Consider the following 24,288-nt stretch of genomic DNA (forward strand, 5'->3'; position numbering starts at 1 on the left):
CATATTTTATTTTGTTTTTTTGTTTTTACACAAAGCATATTACAGATCACAAGACTACAATCTTTAGTCCAAAGGAGTGACTTGCAGCCATTTTCCTCACATACTTTAGTATATCTGACATTTTGCTTGTTGTTGCCCCGTTGACTGTAAGCAGTCGGTGCTCTGTCTTCATTTAATAATGGAGATCTGCTGTTTTCCATGACTTTTTCTCCGCTTGCAAAGACCGCTTCGCAAACTTTTCTCTTATTACCTCCTCGAGAAGACGGACCGTTTCTTTTTTTGTTTTTGATTGTTGCTAAACATTTGCACACTACGATGCACACTGTTGTTGGAAAGCCACATTTTAGAAATGCCATTTAGGAACTTTGTGACACTGATGTCAGCTTTACATCTTTATTTACATTTTATTGAACATCACAGTACATGGAACGCATTTACTGAATTCACTGAATACATTGTGACATCGTTTCATGACTCAGTCACAACATTAACAGAATAACACGAAGCAACTACACTTATTAGTAAATCATAACCTTTTTTTTAAATTGAGTTAATATGTAAGGATGAAATAACTAAATGCATTCATATACATTATGGCCTCTGTGCCATTATTCTACAGATAACAGTAAAAAATGCGAAATGTTAAGGTCATTAATATGTTAACAGCCAAGTTAGGTCCTTAATGTTAAATACAGATACATCAGGCAAAACCAGCAGCTCTCCTTTTTAGGTCATCTGACTGACAGCAGGTCTCTTGCTCGTAAACGTGTAGCACTTGTGTGCTTTCCAGTATATTTAAGATATAGTGAAATAATAGCAAATCCTTAAGGTGGTCCCATATTTATGTATCCATATAGGCTTCATCAGTGATTGGGTTCAACCACAGGAGGTCTAGATGGGGCCAGTTAGTCACGTTTTTAGACTTATTTAGAGCTGTCTGAATGCACAGTATTTAAACCAGGTGCTTCAAAGTATTTAAAAATAATAATACACTATTTGCTATGTAGGTGAAGTACACGCGCTTTGAAAGTGCTGTAGCTCCCCCAAGTGGCAGTTCAGCGGTACTTCAGCTCCTCTGTCTTACGTCGAACCAGTGTCTCCTAATGTACTACTGTAACTACAGTACTACTGTCACTGGAGTACTACTCTTACAGTAGTACTTATACTTCTGAGAATGGTGACAATCAAAATACGTTCTCGTCCCTGGTCAGAATTAACGGAGTTCACTAACTTGTTTAAACTGGCTCCCCCTCACAGTTATTACTTGTTAAAAAATATCCAACGAGGCCTTCAGATGTTTATTATTTCAAAACTTTGTTGCAATAGTTTCTCCGAGGAAGACTTTAAGGAAATAATTTGAACAGTAGCTATGGTGAAGATGGTTCTAACTTACTATATTACATATTTAACTATTTAAAAATGTTACCCTCAAATATGTAATATATTAGTTAGATTTTTTTTCTCAATTTACCTACTAATCTCAAAGACACCAATGCTCTCGGGCACTAAACCGACAGGCTTTAAATGCAGCTGTAGTCTAAAGCAGACGGCTCTCAATGCGAGGTGCGCATCTCCATAATGGCGCACATTGCTCTGTCCATTCTTGTAGTCTGACGTCATGCTGTAGGTCTGTGTGAGAATACTTTGGGTTGCATACTAGAGAACCACTGGACTACAGGCGCAGTGTAGCTGTATGCGGTTGTTGGTGCTCTTGTGTTGTGCACAGGCCGTGTTGAGGTATAATGTCATAATTCAATCCTGTCAAAGTACCTGATCTACATGTGCATGGCTTTAGGTGTTAACATCGATCTATTAGCCCTCCAAAAAAACATGCAGATGTCCCGTATGTTTAACTCCTTGTATTGGCGCGCTCCAGCGTGGATGCCTGGGTGCGCGCACGCTGCTTCACAATAGCGTCATGTGTTTTACGCGGGCGACGTCACCGCTGCCGTCCTTAATGTGTGCTTCCGGTGTTATGGCCGCTCGCAGAGAAGGGTGACAGCAATGTGGGATATGTGGGGGGGGGAAATGAGCGCGGGTGTTTAGGCAGGTGTGTGTTTTAGGATGGCGGTGACGCAGCTGTTTCGGCTGGTTATCTGTCGGCCGGCAGCTCGTGCGACACTTCGCGCGCACAGGAGGTACAGCAAGGTGCGCGAGGCTTGTTATTACTGCATTACAGTAACTCCAGCTAACGTTAGCTAACAGGACAGTCTGTGCTCTGTCAGGGTTAAGAGGTCTAGGCTAATAGGACATGGTTTGGTACTTTGTTTTGGATATACCTGTGATGTAGTTTATAAACAGTACAGTGTTTTATATGGGTGACCCCACTAAACTCTCTACTTGCTCTCCCTCTCTCATTTGGTACCAAAGTGGTTTCCTAAAAAAGTAAAGTAGTAATATGTTGTTGGTAGTAAAGTTACTCTAAAGAAAATTACTAATGTTTGTTTAAGGCATTTTATGTATTTATTTTGTCATCCACTTCATTGTAACGCAGCCATTATGCCGAGGAGGAGACAACACTGAAGCTTAATCACACTCTTTCATCACAATATTGATATTGTTGTATCAACACACACTGTTACCAGTTTATTATGTACACCTAGTTAAAACTACTATAACCGAGCTTCATGAAAGTCATAATGTTCAGTTTGTTTAGAGAGGTGTTTATTTAACTTCATGGTTATTTTGGAGGCTGTACTGGGTGTGGAGCTGTTGGATATCCTCTCACCTCTTTTGATTCTGATCTACATCTTTCCTGCCCTCTGTAGGTGTGCACAGCTTCATCTGAGCGTCTGCGACTCTTTGAGTCCCTCAGGGATAAACGAGGCAACGAGAGGAGAGCTGAAGCTTCCGAATCTCGGCTCAGTATCCGGCTGGCTGACGGCCGGACAGTAAAGGGAACAGCTGGTGTCACCACGCCTCTCTTTGTTGCTCAGAGTGTCCGGTAAATGCATTTTACAGAAATGTGTTCTCTTGTTGTGTTTGCTCTTACTGAAGTGATATTTTAGGGTTATTGCATCTCTGCTTGCAGTGTGAAAGGAGCGCTGGTCAGTAAGGTGAATGGGGAGCTGTGGGAGCTTGGACGGCCTCTAGAGGCAGACTGCGAACTACAACTTCTGGGGTTTGACACAGATGAGGGCAGACAGGTAATCCCATCTTTTTTCTTTTTCATACAATGCTTTTCCGTTTCTTTCATTTGTTTGTAGTACACCCTGGTTGCGCGTGCCTTCTATGTCACATTACCTTTAAGGTGGATCTAAATATCCTAAAAAAGCGTCTTTCTTGACTTCAATGGAAAACATCCTGCGGTCAGCAAAGGAATTATTGGTCGAATGAAACACAAGTCGGTAAAAGACAAAACATTTCACCAAGAGATTATATATAGACTTACAACAGAAAGTCACATCAGAACACTCGATGTATGTGAATGTTGTGGAACCTTGGTGTTGCTGCTGATGTTGTTCTTGTACAGAATAATGATGTCTTGTAATTGTGTTTTTTTACGACAGTGTTTATATTCTCAACGGCGATGTTATTCCGTCTCCTGCCCAGGAGCTACAGTTGTTAATTAGCTTAAAGCTAACTCTGGTACAGCTAAGAAGCTGAGCACTGTCCGCGTCAAATAAATAAATTAATCTCTACACCTACACTGTTCCACCTTCCCCGTCTTAGGCAGCATGGAGGACCGGAGCGTGCATCCTGGGTGGAGTGTTGGAGAAGACATTTGGCGCCGAGGTTTGCAGAGAAGGAGCGTCGGAGCTCGGGCTTTACTGTGACCATCTACTACATAACAGGTGAGGTATTCACGTCACTATCTCTGATGCAGAACTCCAGAGTATTTCTGTATTAATGTTTGGCCTCCCTCCCCTGCCGTCTGTGTTTAATCAGCAGTACTCTTAAGATTGTTGACTACATTATTCAGTGCTTCTGTAATGACCTCTACTCTGTCCTCTCCACACACACACACACACACAGTGCCTTGTCTCTGAGTGACGTGGAGGAGAGATGTAAACAGGCTGCAGCCCTCAAGCTTCCTCTGTCCAGACTGGAGCTGAATACAGAAGAGGTCCGAGAGCTCTTCCAGGTCAGATATACCAGTGTTTTACAGTGTGGGAGAAAAATGTATTTGTGTCTTGAAGTATATTTGTGTAAAATCAATCACATCCATAATTCGAAATGTATCCATGTATATTCGCATTCATACTGTGATATTGGCCCGTATCATTGTCATTACAGTCATTTAGCAGATGCTTTTATCCTGCCGGGGATTGAACCGCCGACCCTTTGATTGAAAGACGGCCCTGCTATCCACTTAGCCACAGTCGCCCCATATGTTGTTCACGTCACTGAGACAGGGAGTCTAGTGTAGCGGCCTTGGAGCCCGGGTGAAGATAGGAGGGGGGGGGGGGAGAAATGATGTAGATAAACAGGTAGGGCAAGATTTCTGACAGTTTGATTTGTTGTTGTATCGAACCCTGCAAGCGTATCAGATGCGTTTTTTCCACTTGCACTTCTAACTCAAACTGATTCGCTCGAACGTTAATCTGTACAGCTGTCGACACCGGCTGCAGACTCTCGTCTCAGCTGCGTCTATCTGACGTAACCGCGTCCTGAATCCTTTCTTTACGCTTCAAGTTAATGTTTTTCGACAATATGTGCGTAACGGCGAGGTTAATGCCCAATCAAACACTACTACTTTACAACATTACTACTATGCGCTACATATTTTAAGGTTTTGTCATTATTTTATCATTTTGATTATTAAACTTTTATTATATTATCTGTATTAATTTAATTATCTGACCTTTGATTTTATTGTTTCCAATGGCATGTTTATTTACTGATTCTGTATTTGATGTGTAAAGCGTTTTTAAATCACGTTTTTAATCAGACAAACATTGCTTTTGTAAACCGTGACGTCCCCCTATGGCTATGTAATGAAGGGTAAATATGAAAATAGGCAACTTCGCGGGAGGTTTAGAGTGAAATTATGGATGAATCGTATGCATCAGTGTAATCGATAAATAGGTGATGAATACTCGCACATATCGGAGGACAACCGCACACTCCACAGATCCTTTGACATTTTAGGATTGAAACAGGTTTAGACTTCAGTGTTGTGTTGATGCTTTTGTGACGTTTGCAGTCTAGACACGGGTTAAGGACTAAACCAGGTCCCTGGAACTGGCAAAACTAAATGTGCAGCTGTATACATGTTAGTTATTACACCTTTGCCTTCCTGCAATCACATGTCTTCATGAATTGATTGTACCTGGGCACAATACTCACAATGAGACTAAGAATTAGCAGAACAATATGTTATGAAAGATCTTTGTGCTCTGGTGCCATATGTAATTGCAGACCATCATTCTTCAATGCTAAATTGCTCTGTACCTGCTGCAGGTTGTGTAACTGAGTGTTTATATAAGTTACTCACTGTGTAGGATGGGCTCCTGTTAATGGTGTGCTGCTGATATTTTCTAATGTCCCAGTGTTCCCTTTGTGAGGTCAGGCCCCTTCCTATTGTCCTCCTGTCCATATTAAACTGTGATAAACTGTGGTGTGTGTTTTGTGGGTTGTACCTCTTATAGAACAACAAGCTGAGACTGCAGCTCGTTGAGGAGCAGATGAACGGCCCCTCCGTCACAGTGTACAGGTATTAATACACACACACACACACACCTGATGTGTTGACTGACCTGCAGTATCTTATAAAATCTCACCCAAAATGAAACCTGTTTCATCCTCTCTGTGTGACTCAGGTGTGGAGACAGCATAGGGGTCTGCGACGGCCCCCTCCTCCCACACACTGGCTTCCTCAAGGTCTTCAAGACGCTCCAGGTGTGTGTTGGTGTAACTGTCCTGTCCTCTGCTTGCCTTTTTGGGATTGTATGTACTCTCACTCTTTCAGTTCCCTCCTTTTGTTTCCTAAATTTGCCTTGTACATTAGTCATTTTATCAAAGTTCATCTTAGGAATTACGCCAGTCCCCTGAAAGCTCATCAAGGTTTCCTCTAGCAGAGCTCTACCTCTATTTTTCTGCTTAATATTACTTTTTGTTAAAGAGGTTCAAACATTATCTTTAAGAATTTTAATTTCACACAGGATCATTCAAGATGGTGGCTTAATTAACCTCATCTAATCTGTAAAGGAATGTTTTATTTGGACCTAAATAGCACAGTCCGGGTCAATGGAAACTTCCTCGTCTTTATTGATCGAGGAAGAGGGAGGAGTTTCCGTACTGGGCTGCCACTGGGCAGACTGGATTTCCATAGCAGCCAGGCTGGAAATATTAGCAGCAGGATGTTGTGTTTGTTTCCTGTTCTCGGCCTTTACAAACACATTGCCGTCCATCAGACGAGCTGTCGCTCTCATCGGTTCACCCTTCCTCTTCTGGCTGACCCTCACTCTCCCTTTCTCTTTTTGTCGGCTGATTTTTCTCTCCCCCTCTCTTCTCCCCAACCTCTCCTCACTGCGCTTCTTTAACATCCCAGCTGTCGCCCGTGACCTTGGCCAATCAGACGGAGTCGTCGGGTTTGATGCGTCTTCTGGGTGTGGCCTTTCCAGGAGAGAAGGACAAAGAGGAGTGGGAGAGGGAGCAGGAGGAGGCGAGGAGGAGGGACCACAGACGCATCGGGACAGTAAGAAGGAATCTAGATTAGGAGAGGTGCAATAAATGAGATCACCTAAAGAAGCAAATGGTTAAAGAGTTGTTTTCTGATCATAAATGCCATGTGTTCATGTTGTTATGTAGGACCAGGAGCTCTTCTTCTTTAATGACGTGAGTCCAGGAAGCTGCTTTTTCCTGCCTAAAGGAGCCTACATCTACAACAGCCTCACCGACTTCATTAAGGTGAACACAGTCACTGACTCTGTGTGAATTCCCTACAGTAATCTGACTGTAGTCTTTATTCTATATTAGGGCATTTAATAAGAGAACTTTGTAACTTCCAAGTTTTCAGTGACGGAACTTTTCCATTCATATTCCCATTCACATGATACAGTTCACAGCCTGATTAATGACTGAAGACACTCCCAAGTTTCATTACAATGTCAGAGAACCCTCAAACTCAACAAGCTATTGCTTAGCTTCGGTGCGAAAGGATGAACGCAGATTTCAGTTATATAAAGTTACAATACAATGACTTTGGTATTCTGTATTTTCCTTCTGCCACATTGGATCTGCAGCCACTTACAATGAAATGAACCTTTACAACCCTGTTCAGCACTGCTTGTGCAACTAAAACTGAATTACCCCACACGTCTTAATTTGATTATGCAAACCTAATAATTAACATCACAATAAATGATGCTGTGTGATTGTATCCCGGGGGACACGCATGTTCACATCAGGACATTGCTCTTATTAGCCTTCAATTATTGCACTGTTGTCTGCCCCCGTCCTGCACTCGTTGTCACACACATCCTTCCTTCCTGACGTCTTGCAGGGTGAGTACCGAAGGCGAGGATTCAACGAGGTCGTGACCCCGACTTTGTACAGCACTGCATTATGGGAGCGCTCGGGTCACTGGGAGCACTACAGCGAGAACATGTTCACTGTGACATCGGAGGGCTCTCAGACCTACGCTCTCAAACCCATGAACTGTCCTGCACACTGGTGAACACACACACGCACACAACCTTGTACTTGTGTCTTTGTCAGGAAACTGTTTGACATAACGCGTTCCCTACCCCCCTACCTTAACCATCACAGCTAAATGCCTGACCCCAGCCCGAACCTTAACCCTAACCTCACTCTCCTCTCTCGCGTTTAGTCTTATGTTCGAGCAGCGTGTCCGCTCGTGGAGAGAGCTTCCTCTGCGATGGGCCGACTTCGGGGCGCTGCATCGCAATGAGCTCTCCGGAGCGCTGGGAGGTCTCACTCGCGTTCGAAGGTTCTGCCAGGACGACGCTCACATCTTTTGCACACCTGAGCAGGTACAGAGAACACGTATTAACTTACATTGTTTTGATGCAGATGCAGAAGGTGCTGTAAGTGGGGTAGAAAGTGAGTGGGACACATGCGGGACCACGTTACAGTGATTAGATGGGCTGTACAAATAACTCCCGAGACATTCCAAGAGGCCACCGTTAGGATGAATGAAGGTCTTTGTCCCGTTCAAACATTACACCTCCATATGTGCATCACGGTGTCTCTACAGTCTGTGTAATCATGATCCCCTACATAGTGCTCTGGAACGTTCCCATGATACTCATTGCGCTCCTGCAGACTTTCTGTTGGCATCCTGTTAATTCACAGAGATCATAGTCACAGGATAATCATCAGTCTGTTAGCTTCAAAAATACTGACTCAATATATGGAGGCTTTACAGTAAATACAATGCCATCTTTTTTTTTTTCATTCTGTCTGTCCAGCTGGAAGAAGAGATTGTGGCATGTTTGGACTTTGTGAGGAGTGTGTATCAAGTGTTTGGGTTTTCCTTCCACTGCCTCCTGTCTACACGTCCTGAGCCGTGCCTCGGGGAGCCTGAACAGTGGGTTAATGCTGAGCAGGTAAACGCACACACACACACACACACACTTAAGTGTGGTTTGCCAAAATCACATGTAGTCTTAGGCAGGCCCAGCTGTTGTACAAATGTGTATGGATTGTAATCTGGACCCAGTTAATCACAGCTACAGAAAAACATCTGTAAACTAAATGACATGGTGTCATGATATCCACAATCAGCTATACGAGTGGGACCTTACAGTAGAGATCTGCTCCGCCTCATCTCTACATCCCCATGGACACCTTTTAAATAGGCACAGCGGCAGTTTAAGCTCATTCAATTGAGTGTAATTGAACATTATGGTACCAAGCTCCCGCCAACATGGCTGTAATAATGTACTTACATTATCTACTATGCCTACTTACACACACAGCAAGTAAGTAAGTGTGTGTGTGTGTGTGTGTGTGTGTGTGTGTGTGTGTGTGTGTGTGTGTGTGTGTGTGTGTGTGTGTGTGTGTGTGTGTGTGTGTGTGTGGGAGCAGCAGTTGGAGAGGAGTCTGCAGCACTTTGGTGAACGTTGGGAGTTGAATCCAGGAGACGGCGCCTTCTACGGACCAAAGGTCAGTGGGAAGGGAAACATGCAGGAAACTGATTTCCACACGCAAGCGTAAATATTGTTTATTAAAGTTCATAAATACTCTGAGCGCCGGAGCGCACTCTCCCACAAACCTGGACTGTTTGTAAATTTGGAGAGCTGTATCGTTCGGTTATTTATAGAACACCGGAGCGGCAGAGCAATCTCTGGACGCCGAGGGCCAAGACCAGTGAATGTCAAAGTGCCATAATATTTAATCAAACATTTAGCTGAGATAACTGAGTTACACTTTTACTCCTAAATAGATTCATAAAACGTTTTCCAACATATATTTATCGGCATATTGTTAGTTTCATGTCTCACTATAATCTTTGTTATAGTAAAAGGCGTCAGGAGTCTGCGGGGATGTCGGCAACACACCCGACCCGTCTTGAAACACGGACCAAGGAGTCTTAACGCACGCACGAATCAGAGGGTGAAGCAAACCCCGTGGCGCAATGAAAGTGAGGGCCAGCGTGCCGGGTGAGGTGGGATCCTGACCCCGCGGCGTCGGACACACCAACGGCCCATCTCGCCCGAACCGTCGGGGAGGTGGAGTGTGTGCGATAGGACCCGAAAGATGGTGAACTATGCCTGGGCAGGGCGAAGCCAGAGGAAACTCTGGTGGAGTCCCCGTAGCGGTCCTGACGTGCAAATCGGTCGTCCGGCCTGGGTATAGGGGCGAAAGACTAATCGAACCAGTAGCTGGTTCCCTCCGAAGTTTCCTTCAGGATAGCTGGGGGAGTTTCCCCCCCCTGCATTCACGGGAATATGGTGTATAGAAAGTGTTGAATCATAATTGTCGCTGTGCCTACGTTACTTGAAGGCAACGTGGTTGAGGAAGGTCCTCAGCCTTCTTTGTTATGCTCACTCATGATGACACGCCCCTCCTAGTTGATGCCACGCCCCCCACGTTAGATCAGAGTCAAAAGTCTGAACTGGAAAAAAACGATCTGAAAGTGAAAAAAAGATTTGGATTTGAATCTGAAAATATAAAACCTGAAACTGAAAAATATAAGAACTCGAATATCAAAATATATATGAAAGTGAAAAATGAAAAAAAAAAAACATGTATTCAAAAAGATTCTAGAACTGAATCAAAATTATATTCAACCCAAAAATAAAAACTTATTTTTTATTGTGAATACATTGCTGTATTTTCCAATGTTCAAATCCACAACTTGAACTTTTAGGTTCAATTTTTTTTTCAAATGAACAAAACTTTTGACCTGGATTGAGCTCCAGAGTCTGGCTGCTATGGTTTATGTAATTTCCCTCCGGAGATTAATAATGTTAACTAACTAACTGGCTGCTGGCTGTAGCTTCATTTTTAACTTGAGTGTGGTATCAATGTTTTCACTTCAATCTCGGAAAGAAAACACACATTCCTATTTCCCAAGCTGTTGAAACTTTAAAAATAGTGTCGATTTATCTACAGCATTCTTCCAGAATCAGTTTATTGGTGTTTCTTCACAGATTAGAGAGCAGCACAGACGTCTCTGTTGTCCTTCTGGCTCCGCAGAGAGACATTTTTGAGAATTGCATGTTACAGTTCACACCGTCCTCGACCGCACGATTGCCAACCAAACCAGAAATGTGTGACAGTTGTTGAGAATGACCGTGGTTTTCTTCGAGGCGATTTTTAATTTTAATGTTTACCCGTGCAAGAAGTCAGTAAGCATCAAGAGGGAGTCAGCTTCAGGCAGATGTTGCACGATCGAGCTCATGTGGAGGCACAGAGGGTGGAGGTAGGTCAAGTCAGGGTGGGGTTAGATACACAGTAACACGCTCCATGTAACAAACAAACATTCCTCAGAGCCATCCAGCTAGGGTGTGTTGGCCACAATTTGCACGATCGGCTTCTCCTGGAAACTCATTTGTTTCCATTTCTGTCCACAAAAATGCAGTTTGTCCCCCGCAGTGTCCGAATAGAGAAGTGAAGCCTCATGCTAACGCACTCATACACCTTTCTTCATAGATTGACATTCTGATCAAAGATGCTATTGGCAGACAACACCAGTGTGCCACGATCCAGTTGGACTTCCAGCTGCCGATCCGCTTTGACCTTCAATATGTCGGGTGAGTCATAAATCTCTGCAATTGGCTCGCAATCTCTGAAACATTCCTGCATCTGTAGTGATTTACATCTGCTCACTGGCATTTCTGGAGCATATTCTTCTCTGTTTGATGACCCCACATGCTGTATGTGATGTCCTGTAAGTGATCACGTTAAAGTGACAGAAGTCTCACTTAATGGGACCTAATTTGATCATGAAAGACAAGTCCTCTTATTTATTTTATCACTTTAGTTCAACATGCTCCCTGTGTCTGCGTGAAACCTCTTTCTGCCTCTTATAGTGCATGTGCCCTACTTCCCACATGGTCTCAATGTGGTTTTTATGGTATTTATCACGGTATACGCCATTTAAAATGGCTACATCGTTAATCCAGCAAATACTTACAAAATACTTTATCGCATTGATGCAAAGAAATCACACATAAAAACAAGATTGCCAAGTGATTTGCAACAAATGTGATTTAACCATTTGTTGTTTGTTTGCTAAGTGCAACAGTCTAATGGTCACTTTGAGGTTGTGCTGCAAACTAATGCAAATCCAGTATCTATCTATTATATACTGTCCTGTCACCCGACACTCACTCTAATGGTAACCCTTTTGTCTTCTGTCTTTCTCAGTGCGGACGGACAGTCGCGCAGGCCGGTGATGATCCACAGAGCAGTGCTGGGATCACTGGAGAGGATGATCGCTATACTGGCTGAAAACTTTGGAGGGAAATGGTGAGAAGATGTTACATAATCACAGTCGAGTCCGATGCATTTCGTCAGGCTGTTACGATGCAGTAGCCGTACCCAAACGCGTCGCCTCTCTTTCTACCTCACGCAGGCCGCTGTGGCTATCGCCAGCGCAAGTCATGGTAATTCCTGTGGGGGGCAACAGTGAGTCATACAGCAAACAGGTCAGTGTCCGATGAAGATGTGCTTCTGGTACATCAGCAGACCATGTGTGCGGTTCTTTCTGTCATTATTAATTTGCTTGTAACTGTAAGTTACAGTCCAGATACAGTCTTAATAGAAGTGCCTCTCTTCTGTTAAGGTGGTCCAGCAGTTCTGTGAAGCTGGCTTCATGGCGGAATTGAATGATGATCAGGGAGCAACCTTAAATAAGAAGATTCGCTCTGCTCAGCTCGCCCAGTACAACTACATATTTGGTAAAGATAAATACTTGGATGAAAACTGTGGCGACTTAATGTACTGAAGCCTGAAACACCTTATTTATTGCTACTGAAGTTACCACAGCTGATAATGACAACGTTTTCTTTTTGTCCAGTGGTGGGGGACAAGGAGAGCGAGAGTGGAACAGTGAATGTCCGGTGCAGAGGAGGTAAGCAGCTGGGGAGAAGGCCGACAGAGGAGGTGCTGACATCCCTCACACGGCTACGAGACACCAGGAGCAACTTAGAAGAGTTCTGATGAAAAACGTGTTTGTTTTACATGTTCAAGCTGTTATACCGTGGCTTTGTCTCAAGAGATGGCTGCTAAAATTTGTAATAAAAGTATATCAAAGATTCCTGACTTGTTGATTTGTCCATTAATGGCATCCACTGTTAAATCCGTGTCCTAAAAAGTACAGAAGCGCTTTAAGGCCATTATAAGATCTCTATCAGTCTAATATCAGCATTACACCACGACGGCTGCAATTTGTTCACTAAAACCTATTAAATATGCGAACCTCCCGCTTACGTACGTCTGTGTCATGATATCAGATTAGAAACCAGGCATACCTTTAAGAGACTGGAAGAAAGGGAGGATACGGAGGGGGATTTGACTAAAATAGGAGAGAGAGCAGCGGTGTCAGGACTGTGTGTTTTCATGTGTGTTTAGTGGAAACAGCCAAGTCAAGGTAAAGGTCAAAAAGATTGGACGTTTTTTCCTTTTTAATTGAGAGAGGGCAGCAGGATGGAAAAGACATCAGTCACAACAGTGACACGGGGGGAGAGAGGGAGGTGTCCGCTCGGAGAGAATAAACTGAGATGACTGGACAAAAGCAGCCGCTCCAACAAAGCTGGTTGTGAAGCCGGTAGAACAGATTGTGTGTTTGGTTCTTCCGGAGATCATTTAGTGGGCCAGAGAGGAAAGGTGAGCCAGGTTCAGGAACAAGCCTCCGCTGGGAGTCAGACGCAGGTCACCTCAGATTGAAAGAGGGTCTTAATTGACTCTAGATTGGACTAAAACAGGGATGTCCATGTATAAAACAGAAGTTATGGTCATTGTATGTTTGTACTTGTGTATGTATTCAGAAATGCCACTAAATCCTCTATTTCTTTACAGTCTGTTGCTGCTATTTATGCTAAGTGGGGGAATCGCAGGCGCCCATCAGAAGACCTGAGATGCAACAGTATGGTCTTAAAGGGTCAGTTCACCCTTAAAAAAATCATTTTGTAGCATATTTGTAGATATTTTTGGTTTTTATGAGGTTTTTAAATGGCCATTTGAGGTTTCTGCTGGCACCCAAATTGAATGGATGTGAATGAAATGTTAGGTTTGGGGCGCTCACGGCAATTAAATGCTAGCAGGCACAGCGGCGCTTTGAGATAAATGCTAACATGTTGATGCCTTCTTAGTTTAGCGTGTTAGCATGCTAATATTTGCAAGTGCTGAACTCTGATGAGAATCATTAGTTTTGCAGGTATTTGGTTATGAAGTATTTGGCAAATTGAAATTTTAACTTCATGAGTTGTTACAATTCATCCTGAGAGTACATGAATGTTTGTACCAAATGTAATGATAATCCATTGAGATATTTCTCTCACAACATTCATAACTCAAACACATGCAGGCAAAACCAAATATGGCTGAATACCACGAGGGGTAAGAAAGAAAATATTGTTGGAATTTGGGTGAATTGACCCTTTAAGTTCTTTCTCACAGATTTATTCTTGATATCATACTATATCAAGATGTGTATTTATAGTACTCCCTGCTGTTGGCTTTGTGCTAAATGGGAAGATAAAATACGGCACAGCTACCGGCCAGCATTGCACAGTAGTTGGGTAGTGATGACACAAACCATTAGCTCCAGTAAACACTGAAGTCTTAACTTTGTAGATAACAAAATCTCACTGCTCCCACCCTCTGCCCATACTATCTGTGCTTTGTGCACACACACATGCACACACACCCAAAGCAATCCTTCATTCAACTGGTGGAGTCACTCAGAGTTCATAGGAAATTATTTTTAGCTAAAGGGGTTTATCAAACCCCTTTGGGGGGGGGGGGGGCTGCAGTAAAGAAGAAAACCTTTTGAGTACAGTGTATTGTGAGACAGTAATGATAGTTCATTCAGGGAGACAGAGATGGATATCTACAGACGTTTAATATACGTAAGAGCAAAGTCTTCATGGGAAAACCATAAAGAACTGTCCATCTCTTAAAAGTTGAAAGCCCTAAAAATGTATTTTCTCCATCAGCTTCTTACTTTGAGTGATGGAGTTCTACATGAGCACACTATTTTATGGTGAACTCTCAACTGTTTTATTATTTCACATGAGAAAATCTTTGTTTTTCTATTTCTTCGTGGTCTTTTCACTGGGGAAAGTTGATGTCCCTTGCTTGCGTGCACCAATCAGGATTTGGCAACATTTGAATCAGAGTTTGATGGCAGATGGTTGGTTGTCTGGTCACTGTCAACCAGGGCTGCAACTAACGATTATTTTCATCACCGAGTTATCTTTTCTCAGTTAATTGTTTTTCCTATAAAATGTCAGAAAATCAGTGCTGTGTATAATTTCCCACAGCCCAAGTTGGCGTCTTCAAATGTGCTGTTTTGTCCGAACAATAGTCCAAAACCAAAAGATATTCAGAGTACTATAATTTGTGACAAAGAAATGCATCGAATCATCACATTTGAGACTTTAAAACCATCAAAACAAATGACTAAAACATCTATTTGATCATCAAAATAGTCTTTATAAAATTATGTCTGAAGATGTTTTTTATGTTTTGTTTCTCCGTATTTAGTCATGAATATTTGTGTTATAGAGAAATATAAGATTTGAAGCCAAGGAGATTTACCCGTTTGCTACAATGACAGCGGGTGGAGAAAGTATTAATAGAGGAGCTTTTTGGGAGCCTAACTGCGGTTATAAAGTGACAGATTTTGAGATGACTGTTGTCCTGGAAGTCCAGTTTTCCTGGAGGGAGGCAGGGTGACAGTGACCCAGGCAGGGAGGCAGAGCCTGACAGGCTGGCCAGAGGAAGATAAACGGGCTGCTCTGTATTGTTCTCCTGGTATCACTGAGAAACTGTCAGCCTGACTGATTGAAGGCTGAACCTCCCAAAATAGGCCCTGTGAGGCCAGGCTGCCTTCCCCTTCCACCCCGTTATAAATAACCCCTCTGTGTGTGTGTGTGTGTGTGTGTGTGTGTGTGTGTGTTTTAGCGTAGGGACAAGAAAGAAAGAGAGTGTGTGAGCAGGGAGAGAGAAATGTGATCACTGCCAAGGCGGCCTTAAAAGTGAAGCCACTGAAAACAATAACAGGAGGTCTGTGGGACTCAGAGCCAAACAGTGACCGCTGACCTCTTCTCAACACACACACACACACACACACACACACACACACTGATTTGGAGGTATAGATATAGTGTGTGTGTTTAAGTCGGTAATGTTCGAATAGGGCCTTGTAAATTACCACTCGAGGGAATATCACTTGATTATTTGGACTGTTTACTCGGTTCAACAGGTGTGCCGGAGGTAAATGTTTTTCAGGCAAATATATGACAGCAGTGCAGCGCTAGCACACACTTAAAACCTCAGTTCAATGCAGCTGGGAGGGGACTCATCTGCTTGTTTACAGCCAAGCAACAATCAAGCAAAAAATGTAAAATAGCGGAATGAAGTTGTTGGAAAGCTTTCTTGTTAAACCCCAAAACCTCAGCCCACCCACACTGCCTGGCCTAGCAGGCTCAGCTCTCATTCCCTCTCGCCAACTCCCTCTCGGTCTCTCCTTTCCTTTGCCCTCACTGTTCTGGGTCCAGTAACTCTGCTCAGCTAAGTCTCAACCCACAGTTTATAGAAAAAAAACTTTTTGGGATATGTTGCTCCTTATTTGATCTGGCTGCTCTCTCAACCCGTCAGACGGTCTCCACTTTAATCCCCCGCTGTGCGCCTTAGATTTAGGCGTGTGCTTGCACTTGGCTTTAGATATATTTAAAGGTAATAGATGCTCCTGCACGCACGCACACCCACACTGAGCTGGTGACTGAGCCAGGTCGGGGAAGTCACCTTTACAAAGACACACAGATAGCTCACAACCCAGCACAGTAGTGTACAGTCTCGGCCTGGCCTCAGTCTGCTCCCAAGTATGTCTGCTATGCTCAACACACTGATGACCTGATCTTGCTCTCTTCAGAGTGGGACACCTAGAGAGAAGAGGGAGCAGACAGAGGCGAGAGAAAGAAAGTCTGTGCAAATAAGGCATTGGTTTATTGTTCTATCCAACCTGTTGAATCGCTCTCAGGAAGGAGGAGTTTATGGGTTCAGGGGAAGGTCAGAGGTCATGTTGACGCTCAGGCCAGTTTAGTAAGCGAGAAGAATAAAACAAACCCCTCTGTAAATTCACAAATATTTACAGTTGCCGTTCTCCTCCCGCAGCAAATCACTGTAAATTCTTACATGAGGAGGAGGAGGAGGAGGAGGAGGAGGAGAAGGAGAAGGGGAGGAGAAGGGAGGCAAGCATCAGTTTTGAATTTGCTGGCATGACTTTGTGCCAACCCATGTGGAAGACGCCCATGCTCTGATATACCACACCGCTGCTTGCGTTGTTTGAAACTCACACGACGCAAAAGAACCAAGGCAGACTCAAGAAGTCACGGGGCTGACAGAAAACCTGAGGGTGGGACGTACATCCAGATGAACGTTAACGACTTAAAATTGAAAACTGATAGCTGGAAGAGAACTTTTAGGATTCGAGGGAAATCAAAATGATGTGATATTTACTGGAAAGTAGTTTATCACTGCACCATCATGGAAAAAAATTTGGTTGAATTCGATTATTTGCAAACTAGAAGTCATTAAAGATAACATTTATGGTAGGAAGTTGATTAATTGTTTCTTTTCCCAGTATGCTACAGCTGTAATCGAAGCCAGAGTAGAAGGTGTTGATTCAGAAGTTCAGCCCCACATGATCTGCTACGCATGCAGTATATTTAGTGGATGTTTATTAGACTTTCAATCCCTTTCCTCATCTCGGTATGTTGAGCAGAGACCAGTGAAGCCTTGGGGAGTAAGAGGAGGAGAGGCTGACCTCAGACGTTGACCTCAGGTTGTTTCCAGGATTCCTGCTTGTTGTGGAGGATACTGAAACCTAAACCTGGCCGAGAGAAGGAGAGACACACCGGTCAGTTCACAGAAGGCTAAAGGAGGGGAGGGGGTGCTGGAGTACACGGCCAAGTCCTTGACGTAGATCTTTGAAATGTTGCAGATGGATTACATAAAGATACACAAGATGATTTCTTATTTTAAATGTGATGTAACTAAATCTAAAGGCGTTGTAAATTAAAGGAATAGTCCAACATTTAGGAAAATATGCTTATTCGCTTTCTTCCCGAGATTTAGATGTAGTTGTGTAGAGTATTGTTACCACTCTCACATCTCTCCATTAAATCTATAGCAAGCAGCCGGTTAGCTTAGCTTAGCATAAGGACTGGAAACAGGGGGAAACAGCTAGCCTGGCTTTGTCCAAAAGTGATAAACCTGCTTTCCTGCACATCTAATGCTCACTAGACATATTTTCTCTGATTAATTCAACCAAATACCAAAGCGTCAAAATGACAAGTTTCACCGCGGGTTGTTAGAGACATGAGGGAGGTGTCGAGCTTCTCATCTGACTTTCGTCAAGAAAGCAAATAAGCGTATTTCCCAAAACGTTTAGCTATTCCTTTAAACAGTATTTTAATGTATACACTTTGAGAGAGATTTTTTTTTGTCTATGTTTCACCTAGTATTCAGACCTCAGATAATATTTAGGGAGAATTGTTTCTATTGAGGTTGGATTACAATTCCAGCAGGCCAGTCCACTGCCGCAGGGCCCCAAATACCGAGGCTCCCTGTGCTCTCCACATTCACCTTGTTTCAGTTGTCATTTGTTTTTTTGATAAAATGCTAATTTGTGTGGGAATATGCAACATTCAGACTCAGTATCAACTGAACTGATAGGGGCCTCTCTCAGAGTCCTGCATTATTATTCACTCTTGGGTCTTTGTTGTGAGATTCGGGCCCCTTCACACAACTGTTGATTGGTACATTTCTGCCCTGGAGCTCCCACAGCGGGTTAATCTGGAAAGGGTTTGTATACATAAATAAATATGCAGGAAATAACCTTTTTGAATAATTCTTGAGGCTTTGGTAGTTTGTCTTTTTAAACTGATTAATATTGAGCGTGAATAATAGCATTTTAAGATGTTTAACAGGCCCTTGGATCATTTTTTGCTCATGCTAAGACTTTTTAAATCATGCTAGTGGCATAGCTCTGTAGACGGTAATGTCTGTCTGTCCAACACTTTGATGCAGACTGAAATATCTCTACAACTATCGGAAATATTGCTGTTAAATCTTTGTAGAGATGTTTATGCCCCCCTAAGGATGAATTGAATAACCTTTCACCTGAGAGATCACCTAACTTTTCCTTTTACGCTATCATCAGGTCAAAAGTGTAATTATTTCTATGACCCGCTATCTAAAACCTGATGACTTTCCCATCAGCCTCAGCTGTTCTTTGTATTTGCATCGATTTGCAAATATGCTAACACGCTAAACAATGACAGTGAACATAGTCAATATTATATGTTAACATTGTCACTGTGAGCATAATAGCATGTCTGTGTTGGACATGACAGGAAGAGCGAGAGAGAGGTCAGCTCAGTTGGACCCTAATTGGCTGACGAAACTGCTGAAATAACCTTGTTCCAATTATTCACACAAAGAGCAATTGTTACCCATTCAGAGAAGCTACTGGGCCACGTATGTACACATAACAACAACAAAACAACAGTGTCTAGTGTGTGTGAACGGTCATGTAAGATATGGCTTGGCACAGTGCAGCCATGTTTGGCACCAGACACACCAGCCCGCAAGAGCTCTCAAAAGCGTAGCGACGCAGCTGGGTAATAAAAGCTTCGGTATGTTTATGGCCGGTCGGTTTTCGACTACCGTGTGTTGTATCACAGCCTGAATTTCAATTAACTGCTGCTGATAGTAAATTCCTGTCACTTGTGAGATCTTGGTCGATGATGACAGATCTGACAGCCATCAGTGATGTATTGTCATTACTTTTAGATTACTGTGCCATACTTGACGGATAGAAGTTTTGTTAACTTAAAAATGTGTGAATAGAACGAGAGAAGCAGGCTTTTATTACAAATAAGGAATTTAATCTATTTTCACGTTTTTAATAGTGCTACTACCACTAACAGTAATAATCACGATAATCAGAATAATTTGAGATATGGGGAAAGCTGCGCTGATTTGATGAGACGAGCCTCTGTAGTCAATATAAGAGTCTATACTCTGCAGTCACGCTAAGGGCTCGGTGAGTTGTCTCGCCAGGGACGACTGTAACTCCTCATTAGAGTGCTACTCCCGTCAATCCTCTTATCTTCGTCTTTTACCACTTTTGAACCTTTTATTTTTATTCTCATCACTAATGATCTTTCTTTTCTGAGCTCCATCAATAGCCCGTGCTTACAGTTTCACAGAACTAAAAGGCTTTTAGTGGAAAAATATCTCTGTGGTTCCCTCTCGGACTGTAAAGATGTTATCCGTTTTCTTCTCTGGCTCTCTGCGTCCTTTTCAGAGCACACATGCCTGCTTTGATCCGGACCCTGGCACAGTATTGGTGGAATGGAGCAAATATTGACTCTCATCTGAGCCAGACAAATCGCACCCCCTTCCTGCGTTCTTTCTCTTTCACTCTCCTTTACACTTGCTCAGTTCCCGTCTAATCTGCCATTACCTCTTTCTCTCACATTCCCTTTCATCCCCTTTCTGCTGCTTCCTTTCTTCTCACTCCCTTTGTGTCCCCGTGTGTCAGTCTCTCTCTCATCTCTACTCGAGGCTTCTGAGGCCGTCTGTACTGTTGGGGTCAGGACTCTCCGCTTAGTTCGCAGCCTTCACAGAAATCAATCCATGACGTTCTCTATCTCAATGTTTGGATTTCACACTGTCCAAATTAAAGTCTCTCTCCTTCATGTGCTTTATGTTGAACTGCTAATGCCTTCATCCTGGAGCATACTTTTACATCTGCGAGTCTTCTGACATGCACAGGCAAAGTGTGAAGACATTTGTGGCATGAGCTAACATATTTTCATGTCATGTTCATATGTGCTGCAGACGGCTGCCACATTTACAAAACCAGACAACACAGAAAGAGAAAATAAACAAGTACCTAAATTTGTGCTTCCAACTTTTCGGTTCTTTGTTTTGCTTCCATGTTGACCTAACCCCATTCCTACTGGATGAATAACTAGTCAAAGCACATTTGATGCACTGGACTACAGATGAGGATTATGTTATACTGCTCGATGATAAGTCAGGGAACCACTAAGATGATTAGGCTTCATCCTCTGGGAGCCATTAATGTCACAACCAAAATTGGTGCCAATCCTTCTAGTAGATCTTGAGTTATTTCACCGGACAAGTAAACATTTTGACCTGCTGGTAGCACTAGAGCAAAATACAGGGAATTACTGAAAGGGTCCATCCTCTGGGTACCATGAATGTCAGAACCAAAAATTATGACAACACATAAAAAAGACAATCCACTGAAACAAAAAATGCCAGAGGAAATGTCAGGGGATCACCAAAGTCGTCTAGCTTCATCCTCTAATGTCTAATCAGAAATTTCATCCATTAAGGCCCTGAACCATGTCAGGCAGTCGGTGAGTGTCTGTGGCCCTAGTTATGTCCCGCACCGTTGGCACTAGTCTGCCCTGAGAAATCAATCTGATTAGCTTTTCAGCTGATCAATCCAATATACTAACAACATTACAATCTGGATTGAAGCTAAGTGTTGAGCGAGACTGGTAGGCAAAAGCTGCTTTGTTTCATCGTAACAACAGTACATCCACAGTCCTAGATCTTCCAGTTTCCCTTTTTGAATGACGAATACAGACTACTGCTATACCTGCTGGTATGGAGAGTAATCTCCTCTCAGGCAGGTGCAGAACGTACTTGCTAGTTGGTGGTTGGCTATAATCTTTGCGGGATGTTCAAGTGCAACTTTTTGGCCAAGACACAAGCGACGTGAGGAGACGCAACAGTCAGCCTTCGTCGCCGCTAGTTCTTTGATGTCGGTTTGGTGCGTCTGGGCCAATCCATCCCAGAGTTGTTGAAATATTTCAGTCTGGACCAAAGTGGTAGACCATCAGACAAACTGATCGTCATATACCTGCATGGATGAACCCTCTCCTCCCTCTTACATAAAGACAATGTTTCAGCCCTGACTCCTCTCGCTGTCTGTAAGTGAGTTTAAACTGAGCTTTCCTGTCTTGAACATTGTTACCTGAACAGGGAATACTGGGACCTGTGGTCTGAAAAGGGTTAATGATAACCATCAGATGGGTCTTCATACTCATCCCCTCTGTTTGACTTATTTAAGTCACTCTGTCTCGCTGCTGTCTTCACAGCCCAGATCTGTTCGTGTTGCTGGTCTGAAGAAGCCTGGAGGCCTCATTAACTTTTACAGTAAAAGGGTTGCGGGCTTACTGGGCTCGAGGCCGGATTGTGTGTGTGTTTTTTGGAGGCAGGGTGTGTGTACATGCAAGGAGTTTTTCGAGTGATGTATCACTCCCACGGGGACCCGCTACTCTGATCTGCAGGGCTATTACTTAAGTCAGCCGCTCGAGACGCATAATAGATCTGCTCCATACGGACCTCCCCGGACACACACATACATCTGTATGTTGTGATGACTACTTGATACAGACATTTTGCTCATCAGGATTCTGTGGTTGGTGTTGCGTGCCGGCAGGCCAACACGTTAGTTATTGCTTCTCAGGGATCCAGAGAAAGAGAGAAAAGAAAGAAGGGAGGGGGGAGTGGAGCAGAGGGCTATAAGTGGTCACGGACCACTGGCGGCCATGGCAATGACCTCTGGCTAATTGTAGTTACTGATAGACATGCTGCTTAGAAGTACAGAGATATCCATTTCACTAATCACACACACACACACACCCGACCCTGCTATATGTGTCTATGCATGTGCGTTAACCTCTGGAATCTACCCTCATCATTCTGGGTACGCCTTTAACGTTAACTTTTATTTGGACAGATCAGATCTTAAGCCCGCTCTGTAATGTGGTTTAAGTTTTAAGTTGTTGGCTCGCAGCGGGCTTTGAAGTCGCTAATCTCCTTCACCATCACTGTGTCCGTGTTTTAGGATGCCTGTCCAAGAAAAGCAACAGCAGCTTGGCCCTGGGACGTCTCAACCCCTGGGTCTGTGTTTGACCATAACTCACTGCGTACCCGCCCTCCCTACCACTCATCGGCCTCTCTCACATTTCCACCATCTCGCCTCTCTTCTCAGTGGCAGCAGGGTGGGAAATGTTATGTTGATGAGTCGGGCTCTGATCTCCTTGGTAGTAAACAATGTTTTTAGTATCCCATTAGTTTCACTTTCCCTCCCTTTTTTTCAGAATCTATCCATATTTCTTTGGACCCTTTTACTCTCCTGCACTGTTTACTGTCTGTTCCCTCTGTCTTCATCCTATCTTGTTCATACTGATCATGTCAGCTCTATCTTCTCTCTGCTTGTTTTTCTTGATGAAGATGATGTTTGTTTTAGTTATTTGTCATACATACAGCCACCAATGATTAATATAAACCAGATCCAGAATGCAGCACATACATGTTAAACAATGCAACAGAGTCCAAAGTGAAGCCAATTAAGAAAGATTTTATTTGTGATGTTCAGACCTTTATGTTTACAACAATAAACGATTATCACATATTAGAAAAGTCAAAAGAAAGACTAAGTAGTCCATCATACCTTCTTTACCCACATTCTAGACAAAGTTAGTGAACTTAAACTCTTCAAAATGAAACAACCATTCTTTTGTTGTCTTACACACTCTCGTATCATCGTGCAAGAAGAAAATGGGACTCACTTTCTATTTCTCTCAACTTACCCACTTTTACGCATGAAAACAGTAAATGTAAATCCTACAACCTCAATATATAGACGAGGAATACTGTTTTCATTTGTAAAACTTTGTGCAAGTATTTTGATTTTGACATTTTTTTCAAACCATTTTTTCTTATTTGGATAAAAGCTTACTTAACATTGCACCATACGTTTCTTCAGTAGACACACAACACAAATCAAGTAAAGCTCTTTATCCCATGAAGAAATTGTATTTGTTTCCTCCCAACCTCTGTGTCACTCTTCACCCCCCCACATAAACACACACACCCACTGTCCCCTGTGGGCTGTCTTTGGTCGCCTTGTTCTGTTTCAAACTGAGAAGGTCGGTGGCTTACAACCAAATAAATATGGTGTAAACAAGTAGGCATCAGGCAGTTTTCACATCTGCTTCAGACCGCAACCAAGAAGAGTTCACAGCCCACACACACACACTCACAAACACAAAAACAAACACACACACACATACACAAAGTCATCATTCCAGCTCTGAAGTGGCTTGTCCTTTGGGTGTACTTATCTGGTGGAGCATGTCTGCTTTCGAGCACTTATGTGATTAAACAGTTATGAGAAAACACAGCAATGTTTATATCACTCAAAAATATATTTTGCATGGCAACTACATGCTTCCAGTGAGTCAACAGCCATATTCCATCTATGCAAAATACAAAAATTATTTTCCACTTTCGACATTCATTTTCCACTTTGTTGTAGAACAATTCGTGTTTGTATTGGCACAATGGTAGGCCCATAAAGCTTTGTACTTCCCTGCTGCAAATGCTGCCAGCTCATGGCTGTTTCCGACAATGAGTAGATCATTACTACTGATCAGTGTGACCTAGTACAATGTAGCATTCTTATGTTGCAACTAAGAAAGCGGCTCTGAGAGTTATTATAGCTTAGTCAGGGCCCATATAGGTAGGTGTGTGTGTGTGTGTGCGTGTGTGTGTGTGTGTGTGTGTGTGTGTGTGTGTGTGTGTGTGTGTGTG

General features: G+C 43.1%; 1 protein-coding gene across 1 annotated transcript; it reads left to right on the plus strand.

The window, feature by feature from the left end:
• The first annotated feature begins 46 nt into the window (after positions 1-46).
• On the plus strand, positions 47-12,673 carry tars2 (threonyl-tRNA synthetase 2, mitochondrial). The gene is made up of 18 exons (XM_031852991.1): positions 47-2,148; positions 2,769-2,944; positions 3,032-3,146; positions 3,673-3,794; positions 3,976-4,084; positions 5,592-5,656; positions 5,763-5,841; positions 6,494-6,640; positions 6,754-6,852; positions 7,448-7,617; positions 7,775-7,937; positions 8,376-8,513; positions 8,995-9,072; positions 11,065-11,165; positions 11,782-11,883; positions 11,990-12,062; positions 12,200-12,314; positions 12,434-12,673. Exons 1-18 carry the CDS (start codon positions 2,065-2,067, stop codon positions 12,574-12,576), a joined length of 2,079 nt encoding a protein of 692 aa, XP_031708851.1. The 5' UTR covers positions 47-2,064; the 3' UTR covers positions 12,577-12,673.
• The last annotated feature ends 11,615 nt before the right edge of the window (positions 12,674-24,288 follow it).

This window comes from Anarrhichthys ocellatus, unplaced genomic scaffold (assembly GCF_004355925.1).
Source record: "Anarrhichthys ocellatus isolate YVR2014 unplaced genomic scaffold, GSC_Weel_1.0 scaffold13, whole genome shotgun sequence".
Classification (NCBI taxonomy): Eukaryota; Metazoa; Chordata; class Actinopteri; order Perciformes; family Anarhichadidae; genus Anarrhichthys; species Anarrhichthys ocellatus.